We start from the raw sequence: 14,604 nt of genomic DNA, 5'->3' as shown, positions 1-14,604 counted from the left end.
GGGGCGGTTCACTAAGATTTTTTCCCAGTTTGTGGGTTTTCTTTTCACTATGCTGGAGATTTCTTTTGACATGCAGAAACTTTTTAATAAGAGATGGTCCCAGTTAATGATTCTGGGAAGTGTTTCCCGTACAGTTTGAGTCCTGTTCATGAATTCTCTGCCTACTCCTACGTCTTCAAGGTTTCTACCCAATTTGTCTTCCAATAGATTTAGTGTTTCTGTTTTAATATTCAGATCATGGATCCATTTCTATTTTAATTTAGTACATGGTGATTGGCATGGGTCTAGTTTTAGTTTTTGGCAAATGGAGAGCCAGTTTTTCCAATATCATTTTTTAAAGAGACTATCGTTCTTCCAGTGAACCTGTTTGGCTCCTTTATGAAAGATAAAGTGGTTGAGTGTGTTTGTAGTTGTGGTTGTATCTTCTAATCTATTCTATTGATCTTTGGCTCTGTTTTTATTCCAGTATCATGTTGACTTTACTACGGTTGCTTTGTAGTATAATGTCAAGTCAGGGATTATTATGCCTCTTCCCTTCATTGCTTAGAACTCTCTTTGCTATTCTAGGTCTCTTCTCGCTCCAGATGAATTTTAGGAGTGATTTCTCTAGATCTATGAGATATGTTGATGGTATTTTTATTGGGATTGCATTGAATCTGTATAAGACTTTTGGGAGAATGGCCATTTTCACAATATTTATTCTTCCTATCCATGAGCAGGGGATGTCTTTGCATTTTCTGAAATCCTCTTCAACTTCTTTTTTCAGTGTATTATAATTTTCCCTGTATAGATCTTGCATTTCATTCATAAGAGTAATTCCTAAATATTTCATATTTCTGGTTGTTAGTGGGATAGGTGTGGCTTCTCTTATTTATCTCTGTGATTTTGTTGTTAGTGTATAGGAATGCTATTGATTTTTGAGTATTGATTTTGTATCCAGCTACATTACTGAATTTATTTATTATATCTAAGAGTCTTTCAATGGAATTTAGGAAGTCTTCTATATAGAACATGATGTCATCTGCAAACAACGATAATTTAATTTCTTCTTTTCCCATCTTTACCCCTTTTATTTCTCTGTTTTTTTCTAATAGCTCTTGCTAGTATTTCCAGTAGTATATTAAATAGGAGTGGTGAAAAAGGACATCCTTGTCTTGTGCCTGATTTTAAAGTAAAGGCCTTCAATTTCTGGCCATTTTTGTATGATGCTAGCTGTTAGTTTGTCATAGATGGCCTTTTTTATATTGAGGTAAAAACCATCTATTCCAATTTTCTGTAAAGTTACTATCATGAATGAATGTTGGACCTTATTGAAAGCTTTTTCTGCATCTACAGAAATGATCATGTGATTCTTACTTTTGGCTTTATTGATATGGTGAATTACATTTATTGCTTTACATATGTTGAACCATCCCTGCATGCCTGGGATAAATCCCACTTGGTCATGGTTCATAATCTTCTTGATGATTTGCTGGATCCTATTTGCCAATATTTTATTGAGGATTTTTGCATCTGTGTTCATTAGGGAGATTGGTCTATAGTTCTCTTTTTTAGTTGGGTCTTTCTCAGGTTTTGGTACTAGAGTAATATTTGCTTCCAGGAATGACTTAGGAAGGATTGCTTCCCTTTCAATTTCATTGAATAGTTTGAGGAGTGTCGGCGTTAAGTCTTCTTTGTATTTCTTGTAGAATTCTGTAGTGAATCCATCTGGGCCTGTGCTCTTCTTTGTGGGTAAGGACTTAATTACATTTTCAGTTTCATTAATAAAAATTGGGTTATTCAGCAGTTTTACATCCTCTTGACCTAGCTTTGGTACTTCATATGTTTCGAGGAATCTGTCTATTTCTTCTGTGTTATCAAACCTTTGAGAGTAGAGGTTTTCAAAATAGGTGTTGATAATCTTCTGTATTTCTATAGAGTCTGTAGTGATTTCACCTTTTTCATTTCTTGTTGCATGAATTAGAGCTTTTTCTTCCCCTTTTAAAATAAGGTTGGCTAGGGGTTTATCAATTTATTTATTCTTTCAAAGAACCAACTCTTTGATTCATTGATTCTTTGAATTGTTTTCTTAGTCTCTATTGCATTGATTTCTGCTCTGATTTTCATAATTTCCTCTCTTCTTTTGGCTTTGGGCTTGACTTGCTCTTCTTTTTCTAGCTGTTTGAGGTGTAGCATCAAGTTATTTATTTGTATTCGTTCTGTTTTCCTGATGTGGGAACTCAGTGCAATAAATTTTCCTCTCAGGACGGCTTTCATTGCATCCCACAGGTTCCGGTAAGTTGTATCTGCATTTTCATTTTCTTTTAGGTATTGTTTGATTTCTTCTTTAATTTCTTCTGTGACCCACTGATTACTCAAGAGTGTGTTATTCAGTTTCCATGTGTTTGTGGGATTTTTGCAGTATCTTTTATCATTAATTTCTAATTTGAAAGCACTATGATCCGATAACATGCAAGGATTATTTCAACTCTTTTGCATTTATTTGCATATATGTTCTGTTAGGTAATATGTGGCCTATTTTAGAGAAAGACCCATGTACTGCTGAGAAGAATGTGTATTCTGATGTTGTTGGATGGAACACTGTGTATATGTCTATCAAGTCCATTTGTTCACATGTGTGATTCAGTTCTGTTATTTCTTTGCTCATTTTCTGTCTGGTTGATTGTCCCTTGGTGTCAATGGTGTGTTAAGGCCTCCTGTTATAATTGTGTTACTGCTAATTTGGTTTTTCATTTCTATTAATACTTGCTTTGTATAACTGGGTTCTCTGGAATTTGGTGCATATATATTTAAGATAGTTATCTCTTCCTCTTGAAGTTTTCCCCTAACAAGTATGTAGTGACCTTCTTTGTCTCTTCTGATCATTACTGGTTTAAAGTTCACAATGTCTGCAAACAGAATGGCTAGTCCTGCTTTTTTTGGGTTCCTGTTGCATGAAGTATTGTTTTCTGTCCTTTGACTTTCAGTCTGTGAGTATCCTTTTGGGTTAGAAGGTTTTCTTGTAAACAGCATATGGTTGCATTTTTGTTGAACCATTCTGCCAGTCTGTTTCTTTTAATTGGTGCATTGAGACCATTTACATTAATGGTTATAACTGTTACATGTTGGTTTATTGTTCACATGTTATCTTTCTGCTGTTGCATATTTATCTTTCTCTTCTGTTTAATTATCCGCTTTGCTTAGTGGTCTTTTCCTAAGTGTTTCTAAAGTGTCTTTCAATATTTTTTTCAGGGTTGGCTTGGTGATCATGAAGTTCTTCAGCTGTTCTTTCTCGTGGAAGTATCTTATTGTCTCCATTGATTTTGAAGCACAGTTTTGCAGGGTACATCAGTCTAGGTTGGAAATCATTTTCCTTCAGGATCTGGAATACTTCACTTCATGCTCTTCTTAACTTTATTATTTGTGCTGCGAAGTCTGTTGGGATTCTGATAGGTTTTCCTTTATAAGTGATCTGTCTTCTCTCTGAGAGCTCTTAATAATCTATTCTTGTGTTGGATTTCTGGGATGGTGATTATTATATGTCTGGATGTAGTTTTATTTTGGTTATGATTATTTCGAGTTCTATATGCTTCACTGAACCTGATGTCAGTTTCTGATCTCATGCTTGGGAAATTTTCAGCTATTACTTCTCTAAATATCCTCTTTGATGTCCTTTATGTCGTCCCCTTCTTTTTCATTAATCCGTATCAATCTTATGTTGTTTTTCTTTGTGTCATCTTGTAGTTGTTGAATTGTTATTTCCTGATTTTTTGTTATTTTTAAAAGATCTTTCCTTCCCTGTTCGCTAGCTGCAATCTTGTCTTCAAGGTCTGAAATTCTATCTTCACTTTCATTGAGGTGGCTTTTACAGCTTTCAGTGGAGTTTTTGATGTCCTGTATATTTCTGTGCATCTGCTTTATGTATTCTGTTTGTTTCTTATAGTGCTCATCTAGGGATTCCATCTTTTTGTTTATTTCCTCCAATTTTTAACTGCATTTTCTTTAGATACATTCAGAATCTCTTTCATTTCTTTTATCATTTTTTCTTTTACCTGAGAGATTATTTCTAGTTTGAATTCCTTTAAAGCTTTCTGGAGTTGATTGTTTATTTCAGTTGCTATTATGTCTGATATTTGAGGTGAATGGCATATATTTTCTTCTGTATACATCACACCTAAGGTTTCTTGGGATGGGTAGAAGGTTTGAGATTGTAATTTGGTCTTTCTTTTTGTTGTTTTCCTACATTTCTGTGTTTCAAGTGTTATTTGAAAGCTTTCTCAGCGTCTGTTCAAAATCCCCATCTATACCCTCATCTCCTGGGACTCTGGCACCCAGGTCCCCAGGCTGCTGGGCCTCTGGAACCGGTGGCACTGGCCTGCTTGCTTGGAACTCCACAGTCTCAAACAAGCTGGGCCCGGGGAAAGTGGGTACCCGCCTGCTTCCTTAGAACTGGACTGTTCTCCAAGCACAGCTGGAATGGGGAGGTGGATTCAGGTGCCCCAGACCTGCCTACCTGTTCCAGTGCACTGGGAAGGCTCAAGGGATCCCAAACAAACTGGGCTCTGGGGAAAGTGCACTGGGCAGTTACCCGAGGAGGCCAGGCCTCTGGAACTGGTGGTGCTCACCTGCTTGCTAAGAACTCCATAGTCCTCCAAGCACATGGGGAGGCTGATGCAGGTGCCCCAGACCTACCTACCTGTTCCAGTGCACCCAGAAGATGCGAGGGTCCAAAACAAGGTGGGCTCCGGGGAAAATGGGAGCCTGTCTGCTTGCTTAGAACTCCACAGTTCTCCAAGCCCAGCCGGAATGGAGAGGTGGATGCAGGCACCTCAGACCTGTTCCAGTCTAATTGCTTAGTTTTTAAAATAAAAAGAAAGTTTCCTACACATCACTGTACTGTATATTCGACAATACAGAAAATATGACTAAATGTATGATAGATAAAATTGTATAAGGTAATATGGTTAAATCTGTTTTTGTAGACACATTCCAGATGGTACAGAGGACAGAATAATAATACAATAAAATGATCAATTTGAGATGGTAGAAGTTAGAGTGATTTTTTCTTCCTTTTGCTTTTGAACATTTTCCAAGTTTTCTTTTACAAGTCAAATTTCGTTAAAAAATAAAGTAACATGAAATAATTAGGATTCCCAAAGACCCAAGGAAAATCTAAACATACTCTTGTACTATTCTAATCTTCAGCAAATGTCTGGAAATCTCATGTCTATATTTGTGTCTATATCACTCAAGTAATTTGAGTGATATAAAGTTTGTTTATTTCTTAAAGGGAAACCGAAAGCCAATAGTGGTATTGTGAGTAGTAGGTTTCCTTAGATTTGTGCTCAGGGCTATAAGGTAAAGATCATAGCATCCCTTTTTCTTCATGGTTAGGAATCATGGTGATCATACGGACATTTGAATATTGTTTCAGTTCTTTAGTAGCTATTTGTACTTGGACAAGTCACATTTACTAAAACTCAGTTTCGTCTTCGCAAAATGGGAGTGATAAAGAGAAGATAGGAATAACTAATCATAATAATTATTAAGGTAATAATTTTTTAATTAAAAGGAACAATAGATGTAAGAATACTAAGTTCCTTGTAAAAACAGCAAGAGCACAGTCAAGGTAAAAATTTAACAGCATTATTAATGATGTTCACAATTGAACAGTAAGAAATTCCATTTCTGCCACAGGAGTTCAAACCATAAGTTCAATTCTTTTTCCACGTCTCTAAATTCCTTTCCTTTTTTTTTTTTTTTTTTTTTTTTTGGTACCAGAGATTGAACTCATGGCCTTACACTTGCCAGGAAGGGATTTAAGCTGCTGAGCTAAACCCCTGGCCCTAAATTCCTTTCCTATTGATAGATTCTAGTAATACTTTTAAACTTGCATGAGTGTATTTTCTAACCTTAAAATCCAGGATTGTGTTTTCATTCCTTGGGTTAACAGTTTCATTACTAGAGATGTAAAGTATAATAAAAGACTACCCTGAATATATAGTTTCTTTTCTAATGTTAAATTCAGAGAATAACTTTCTGCATTATATATGCTAAGCATTTCTTTTATATTCAGAGGGGGGAAACTCAAATCGCTTTTATATCAAGACAGGAGTCACAATGGGACCTCTTGGAGTATAATGCACCCTTCTTAAATTTTGGGTCTGTTTTTTTAAATACCATGTTTTTGGTATCTCCCAAGCAACTTCTTTATTCTTTGATGTAAATTTTATTTTATTGTGGTAAGAACATTTAACATGAGACACATTCTCTTAATAAATTTTCATTGCATAATACAGTATTATTGACTATATGTGTTTGTTAAGAGAGTAGATGTCATGTTTGCTGTCTTCACCATAAAACACACAAGCAAAATACAACACAACACAAAACAAAACCCAAAACGGGGCAAAAGAAAATGGTGGAGGTAATAGATATGCTGGACAGAAGGACGATATATGCTCCAGGTAGGATCGAGCAGGACACTGTGAATTTTCATCATCCTATTCAGAACAGCATGCAATTTAAAATTTAGGAATTATTTCTGGAATTTTGCATTTAATATTCTCATGCCACAATTGAATGTGGGTAGTTGAAACTGTGGAAAGCAAAATGGTGGATGAGGGTGGATTGCTATATGCATGTGCTCTATGCTCCATCTCTTCATCCTAAAAATGCTCTTTAATGGAAAAAGAAATCTTTAAAAAGGCAACGGTGCCAAGAGGTGAAGATGGTAAAGAATAAAGGGGATTAGTCATGAAATGTCTGCCTTGGATGGAAAAAGGAGGAGGTGGGCTGAGGAGGCAGGAAATATCAAGTGAGAGGAAACAGTGGAATCTAGAAAAAAATGTTGGGTATGAGATACTTTCTGGCAAATGTGAGGCATCACTTAACTGATAATAAGTTGGCATGATTTCTTTGTTAATATCATTTTATAAGTGCCAGAGCCCTTTTCACCCTGGAAAATTTATTATCCGGGTATAGCTAGAGACTTAGGGAATAAGTTTCTCAAGTCTATGCTAATGGTGTAACTTTTGATTAAGACTTTTATTTAGATAAGACTTTTATTTCTAACACATTACACAAAATTACAATTTTAGTAGCTTTTCCACGGAGTGTCATAGCTGTTTAAATCCCATAAGAGAAACTGTCCAAACGGGCCAAATCAGCCTGCATTTGCACCTTCTACTTCGTGGCTTCATTCACATTCTCTTGATCCTCTACCTATGAGACTAAAAGACTGACATTAACAGATATCGTGGTTCATGAATGCATTTTCCATATCCTGCAGCATTAGTTTGCAGAATTAGACAAGTTCCACACATCAACTACAGAAAAGACCAAGGCGAAGAGTGCAGCCCTCTTAACAATTTGAGAAACTCATTTCCTCTATGAGTCAGCCAGAATTAGTTTCTGTTGCCTCATTTAGGACTCAGAATTATAGTTATTCTCTTTTAGTGCAGGCCCATAGAATTAGAACACCCCCAATTAAAGCCTTTTTCCTTTTTCCTTTCTATCGGTACCGGGAATCGAACTTACGACTGCCTGCTTGCAAGGCAGGCACTTATGCCGCTGAGCTAAATCCCCAGCCCCCATGCTAATGTTTTATCGTAAGTATACTTCTGTTTCATGTTATTTCACATACTATACTTTGAGTTTTAGAGACAAGACAATCTGTAGTGAGAAAATCCATGATATGTACTTAGAAATTTTGGGGGATATCCTAAAGGAAGGAGAGGCAAAACAATTTCCTTGGCATTAGAGTTATAATCCAAGACTATATTTTGGGGTTTATCCAGATATAGAACTCTATATTCTTCTCATCCATTTCCTGAAGGCCCCCTTGACATCTCCATTCCTCAAGCTATAAATGAAGGGGTTCAACATAGGAGTCACCACTGTGTACATGACTGTTACAATGCGACCAGTAGTCACTGAATAGCTGGAAAGGGGCCGGAAGTAGACCCATGTAAGGGTGCCATAGAATATGGTCACCACTGTGAGGTGGGAGCCACAGGTGGAAAAAGTTCTCCACTTGCCCTTGGATGAGGGGATCCGGAGGACTGCAGCGATAATGCAGGCATAGGAGGCAATGATGAAGGCCAGTGCTCCATTGATGACAATTGCACCTTCTGTTTGAATCATTAAGGTGTTAAGGTGAGTGCTGGTGCAAGAGAGCTTCATCAGTGGATAGAGGTCACAAAAGAAATGGGGTATCCTGTTGTTTGCACAGAAGATCAGCCGGCCCATGAGAAAGGTATGCAGTAGGGCATGAAGGTGGGAGAGGACATGGCACATAGCCACTATCTGTGCACACAGCATTCTGGTCAGGATCATAGGATAATGGAAAGGGTGGCAGATGGCGATGTACCTGTCATAGGCCATCACTGCCAAGAGGAAGTTTTCCACGGCTGCAAAGCAAATAAAGAAATAAGTCTGTGCTAAACAGCCCATGTAGGAAATGACCTTTGTAGGGGAGAAAATATTCTGCAGCATCTTGGGGACTGTGGTGGAAGTGAAGCAGATGTCTGCCAAGGCCAAGTTACCAAGGAAGATGTACATGGGGGTGTGGAGGCGAGGAGTGGAGATAATCAGTGTGATGATAGCAAAATTGCCAAAAATGTTGATTGTGTACATGAGCAAGAAAAGAAGTATGAGTGGAATCTGTTCTTCTGAGTGGGTAGAAATGCCCAAGAGAATAAAATGAGACACACTGGTCCAGCTGGTGTTGTCCATCTGTGAGTGTAAGAAGAAGAAAGGATTATTTTCATACGCTCGGAAACACGAGCAGGCTCTTTAGTTATTCTTATTGAAGTACCTCAGTATAAAATTATATTGCACTAATAAAGGGATCACATGCTTAATAATTTCCAAAAATAATAAAGTTTTTTAATTTACATTATGACTATTGTCATAATTAACATTTTTAACAGAGCATTTACCTTGAATCGGGTATTTTGATATATTATCATATTTAAATCAGACAATGACCCCATAAAGCCATTGTTATCATTGTTATTTTACAAATTAGAAAACTTAAGCGTGGAAAGCGTGGAAAGCGTGGAAAGTTTAAACTCACAGGGAGCAAAAATCTGAATTTAATCCCTTAGCTGCTGACATGATTCTTCAGACTAAAACCAGGACATCTTACTTACAGTAATACACTTACTGATGATCTATGTAACCAATAAATCTGCCTCCTGAAGGGGATGTCAGATTCACTTGGTTCAGCAACATTCATTTTAGAGAATGCATTCAAGGGTAACCTTGCTACTGCCCAAAGATTTCCCAAAGACTACACATTGAAAAGTTTCCAGATTGGCAAATTCTGTTAATGTATTTTCTGAACTAATTCTGTCATCAAGGTGTCTTCCTTATCATGACTTTCATGTAAAATGAAATAACACAGTTGATTCGAGTTTTGGACTTACTATAGAAACAACAGTTACAGATATATGAAGTAATTTAACAAAAGAAAACATTGCATTAGATATCTTTACAAAAAGCTTTCTTTTTGTTTTTAACAGAACTCAACATGGTTTTGTTATACATTACCATTATTGAAAGCAAACTATACAAAAGTTTTATACAGATTAAAAAATCCTTGTAAATCTATTTATGTGTATGTATACAGACACACAGTATTTTATGTTATTATAATTATACATATTTACAAACAGAAAACTTTCTGTAGGTTTCCCATGTATTGGTTTAACAATCATGCATCCAAAACATTTGAAAAATTTCCAGAAATTTCCAAAAATCAGAACTTGAATTTTTTCTGTGCCAAATACTACACCAAATCCATGCAAATTAAATGATGTGTAGACATTGTATTAGGTATTATAAATACTCTACACATGATCTTAAGTATACAGGAGAGTACATATAGGCTACATGCAAATGCTACACAATTTTATGTAAGGAGCATAAGCTCCTGAAAATTTTGTTATTCACAAGGCATCCTAGAATATATCTGCCATGAATACCAAAAGATGACTATATTTAGACTTGACAATATTTTTTAAAAAACTGTGGTATATTACTATGGAAAATTACTGTTTTGTAGGTCAAAGAATGTGAATATTATTAACTTCTATTTTTGTGGATCAAAATATGTGAATATTGCAACTTCATATAATCAAAATTAATGCTAATATAATTTTGGTCAGTTATTTACTACTAGCAGTTGGGTTTTTTCCTGATTATCTTTAATACAAAATATTACAAGTCACAAGAAATTTTAAAAAGATTTTAATTTTATATTTTTTATTGTAAAAAGTAAGATATAAAAGACTTTCAGCATAAAAAAATTACTACAAGATAAAATTTGGAGAGGAATGGAAGTAAATGTCTAAATCAGAAAGAAATCATATGAAACTTATAGCTATTAAGCATGCTCTTGTTCTTGATTTTGAAAATGGATGATACCAGTTTCTAACTGCCATAATATTTAGATGGCATTGAATGCATTTTAAGAAATCATGCCATTTTTGTCTTAAAAGTACAATATACATCATAACCTTTTAGCTCTTTAAAGGTTTAATAAATGATTTTATATGCATAAGTTTTCATCAAGGGGTATATGAGAAAAACTAGAAGGACCATCGATTCAACCCAATCTCTAAATGAATGCTCAATCTCCTTCTGTAGTATCGTGGAAAAGTTAACACTCTTGTGGTTCTTGAACGTTTTCTGTGTCAGGAAACTTAGTGATCAGAGCTTCTCTCCCATGGGAGAAGCTAAAGTATAACTGCCTATCATTTTATCAGAACTAGTTTGGTTCTTTGGGACCTTACCAGTACAAGTCCATTATCTTTCAATATAAAAACCTTTGAGAAATATAAACTATTCAACAAAGTCAATATTGTATGACTGTTATAGAAGCCCAACCTCAGTTGTGGGCTGCAGAATGGAGATATGAAAAATATGTTATTCTCAAAACTGTTAGGAGGATTAAATGAGAGTAGTTGGCCCCTGGCAAACAACCAGTAAATACAGGCAAATTTTCTCATCAAGTTTTCTACCTTGTTAGACACAGAATCTTTAGGCTTTTCTGTTATTCAAATCTCCCTACTGTGAACTTCTTCATTTCCCTTAAAACATGATTCCAAGAACTAAGCAACAATAACAGCAATAATAATGTTGGTAGTCCACATATAAGCTATATTGAGGGCTATTCAAGGAATCCTTAGACTTTGCCATTTGGTTATTAGAAGAAAAAGTGAAAACCATGAATAACTGTTCTGTATATGGCAATTTCTAAAACATTATGCCATGCAGTTTTTATATCAATTCCAGAACATTTCTAGCTGTGTGTCCTTTACCAGTCACTTGTGATCTTTATTACACAGATGAGAAAAACAAGGCTGAGTGAGCTGCAGAGGTTTTCTCAGTGTAACTTAGTATTAAATGGTGACTGGATTTCGTACTTATGCCTGAATACCTTGACTGTGTTTAACTTCCTCTCTATGAAACTGGATGCCACCATGGTACAACTCAAGAGAGAAAACATTATTTTTTTAACCCTTAAATGTGGCAATTCAGAATATGATATGAAGTATCCTAAGTTAAATTCAAATTGTTGGATGATGAATGAGGAACATAAGTGGTAGCTATGTTTATTGAGCCCTTCCCCATATGTCACAAATTTTTCTAAGAGCATGACGTATGTTTTTCACAAGGTGACCACAACAACTCTGTGATGTAAGTGTTATTATCTCCACTATACAGACTAGGAACTTGAAGCTAACAGGATTTCTGCGACATGTTCCAGATCATAGAGTTATTAACTGGTAACAATGTATTTTAATTCAGCTCTTTTTGATTTAAACTCATGCTCTTCACCACGGGGCTATACTACTTCTTAAATTGTCCCTCATTATTTCAGTTTTTACCTTTCTTTTTGCTTTTTCATTGCGCTACCATGTGCATTGGTCAATGGTAAGTGTCCATTATATTTTTAATTCTAATTATAAAAATAAAGAGTAGATGTTATTATTTCCAATGAAACCCAACCAAAGGGATGAATTCAATTCTGCATAATCATGGAGTGTAAGATGGGAGCCAGGTTGTCATCAATGTGACTAACTCAGAAGCTATACTCTCTGGAGCTGGGCATAAGCTCACCCTGAATTTATGGGTTAGAAAACATGAGATGTCTGTTTCCAAGTCTTAGGAAAGATGAAAGCTTGCACTAAGCTCTGCTTCACAGAAGCCGTGGATAACTGGCTAAGTGCATGTAACTTCTGTGACAAAGCAGCCCATAAGTCTGTAAAGTGTCCCAGAAGTGGTCAGAGTATGCGTTGCCTGGGGTCTTGGAATTTTGGTTTTTTTCATCATTGCTGGCAGAGATGCCTGACCCACAGTGAAATTTGTCAACCTATCCACATTTCAGGATCAGAGGAAAAGAGTATGGTGTGAGTAAGTAGATGGGAAGTCAAGAATGGAAAACTATCAGAGGAGAATCTTGCTTTATAAAGTGGTGTAGATAAAGAGACAGCAGTGGCATTAGGGATAGAACTCACAGACATAGCATTTGTCTACCATGTGCAAAGATCTTGGTTTGAGCCTCAGTTTCCTAAGAACAAAACAAAGAACAAAAAGAACTCCAATAGAATGAACTTTGAAACAGGAAATGGAACATCCAGGATTTGGTCCCAGGTCTTCCAAGAAAACTTTCTGAGAGCTTAGGGAAGCATTTTGCTTCTTCATCTGGAAAATGGGAAGAATAATACCTGCTTTCGATAATGAAGCTTTTTTGGGGGGGTACTAGGGATTGAACTCATGATCTCATAACCTCATGCTTATCGGGCAGGCACTTATGCTGCTGAGCTAAATCCCCAGCCCTAAAGCTTTATTAAAACAAGTAGAAGAGACTGTAGACAGGAAGGAGCCTTTAAAAGTCCTATGAAACAATGAGAAGCAGAGGAAGCTCTTGCATAACTAACCCATTCCCTAAATTTTCTCCTTTAATTATTTATCTCCCAAAGTGGGACTAAAGTCTGGATCAGTTATGAAGAAGAAAAAGTGGATAACCATGTGCAAGGGATGATTCATGGATTACTTAGCTTTGATTACTCATAGATACCTCCCCAACTGATCAAAGATCTCTAGGAATTTATCAAATGTTTCTGACTCAGGGAAAATTTCCCTGAAAGGAATTACTCTTGACTATGTAAATCATCCATAATTTTTTTGTGTACAGGTTGTAGTGGGGAGGGAGACTGTATCTAAGGGATGGTGGAGGGAAGAAACTAAGAGGAAAGCAACAAACAAAAGATGTCTTAAAGGGTCAAAGACAAACTTCACAATACTCACATTATTGCTCAAAGGATCAAATTTGGAAAAGACGACCCTGCCTCTAGAAATTACTGAGAGCCTATCTGAAGTTGTCTGATTGTCCAGCAATTGCTGCATGAAGGTGTGTAGCCCTCTGAAAGCAGATCTCCACCTTCCTGTGAACTCTGGGCTGGACTGCAATGGGCTGGTCCAAGAGCTTCCATCCTTTTTTATCCAGCTTGTGTATCTTGCCTTGTTTTGTCAGCAGCACAGAGTCAATCACCTAGGGAAGACAGGAATTTGCCTAGAAAAAGAGAAGGAAAGCACCAGATGGGGGTTGGGGTGAACACTTGCATGCTCTTGGTGGTGTTTTTGCTTGTTAAGGGGAGGAGAACAAGACTGGAAAAGGTCCTGGAGCTGAGGTTTTATCACACCCATCTGCATGGTTTCTATGGTTCTCACTAGCATGGAGTCTTCCATGTGTCATCGTCCAACCTTGTTCTCCGGGGATTGGGGCCTATGGGGCAGTGTTTCCAATGTCAGTACTAGTGACTGTAGATTGGTAGCTCAGCTGGCATCAGAAGAGTGACTAGGAGCTGGGAGACTGTCCTGGATGAGAGTATTTACTATGTGTCCTCTAAAGTTAGGTCTTGGGAAGGAAGCCCACAGAAACTCAGATTCCATCAAGGCAGGGATGTCTCCCTTGCCTCGAGTCCTCAGAATTGTAGCCTCTTGTTTTAGTTTCTTTTAAGCAACACATACCTATTATTTTTTAATTGGATGTAAAACATACATCCAATAAAAAGCAAAAAATCAAAGATTTGTTTCTCACCCTCCCATTCTCCCCAGAAGGAATCACTGTGAATAACCTAATATGTATCCATACAGATGCATTCCTATGACCAAGTGAACATTTATATATAAAACTGTGCTTTTACAAAAATAAGAGCCTGTGTTCTTAAACTTTATTTCTCTTATCAATACATTACAAATTTTCTGTAGTATTGTTAGACCTCTCCAATTATTTGTAAGGTATTTCGATGTATATTAAATGTACTGCAAAGTTACATACATTTCCCTATTCTCACCACTTATTTATATTCTATTTCTTGGCTGTACAAAGACTATGGTATGATGAATATTCTTTTACAGGCACTTTTGTGTAGATATATTTCTGCACAGATATAAATGCATAGATAAAGTATATATACATTTTTAATTTCAGTGGGTATCAACAGATTGTCCTCCAAAAGGTTTGTTCTAATTGTACAGTCTTTAAGAACACATGGGAGAGAGTTCTCTTTCTTGCAGTTAAACAGTACCATCTGAAAATTCTTTACTTTT

General features: G+C 36.4%; 1 protein-coding gene across 1 annotated transcript; it reads right to left on the bottom strand.

Moving 5' to 3' along the window:
* Nucleotides 1-7,788: 7,788 nt before the first annotated feature.
* On the bottom strand, nucleotides 7,789-8,715 carry LOC100715985 (olfactory receptor 1Q1). Its single transcript, XM_003470806.1, has one exon. It carries the CDS (start codon nucleotides 8,713-8,715, stop codon nucleotides 7,789-7,791), a length of 927 nt encoding a protein of 308 aa, XP_003470854.1.
* Between the last annotated feature and the right edge of the window lie 5,889 nt (nucleotides 8,716-14,604).

The sequence above is a fragment of the Cavia porcellus genome, unplaced genomic scaffold (assembly GCF_034190915.1).
Source record: "Cavia porcellus strain 051 isolate PalLab524CR breed Dunkin Hartley unplaced genomic scaffold, mCavPor4.1 scaffold_1, whole genome shotgun sequence".
NCBI classification, from domain to species: Eukaryota; Metazoa; Chordata; class Mammalia; order Rodentia; family Caviidae; genus Cavia; species Cavia porcellus.
The sequence above is the reverse complement of the archived record's forward strand: the minus strand, read 5'-3'. Positions and strand labels throughout refer to the sequence as shown.

Bases quoted from the DNA above. Each gene is read 5' to 3' on its own strand.
- LOC100715985 (XM_003470806.1), bottom strand. From the start codon at position 8,715: ATGGACAACACCAGCTGGACCAGTGTGTCTCATTTTATTCTCTTGGGC.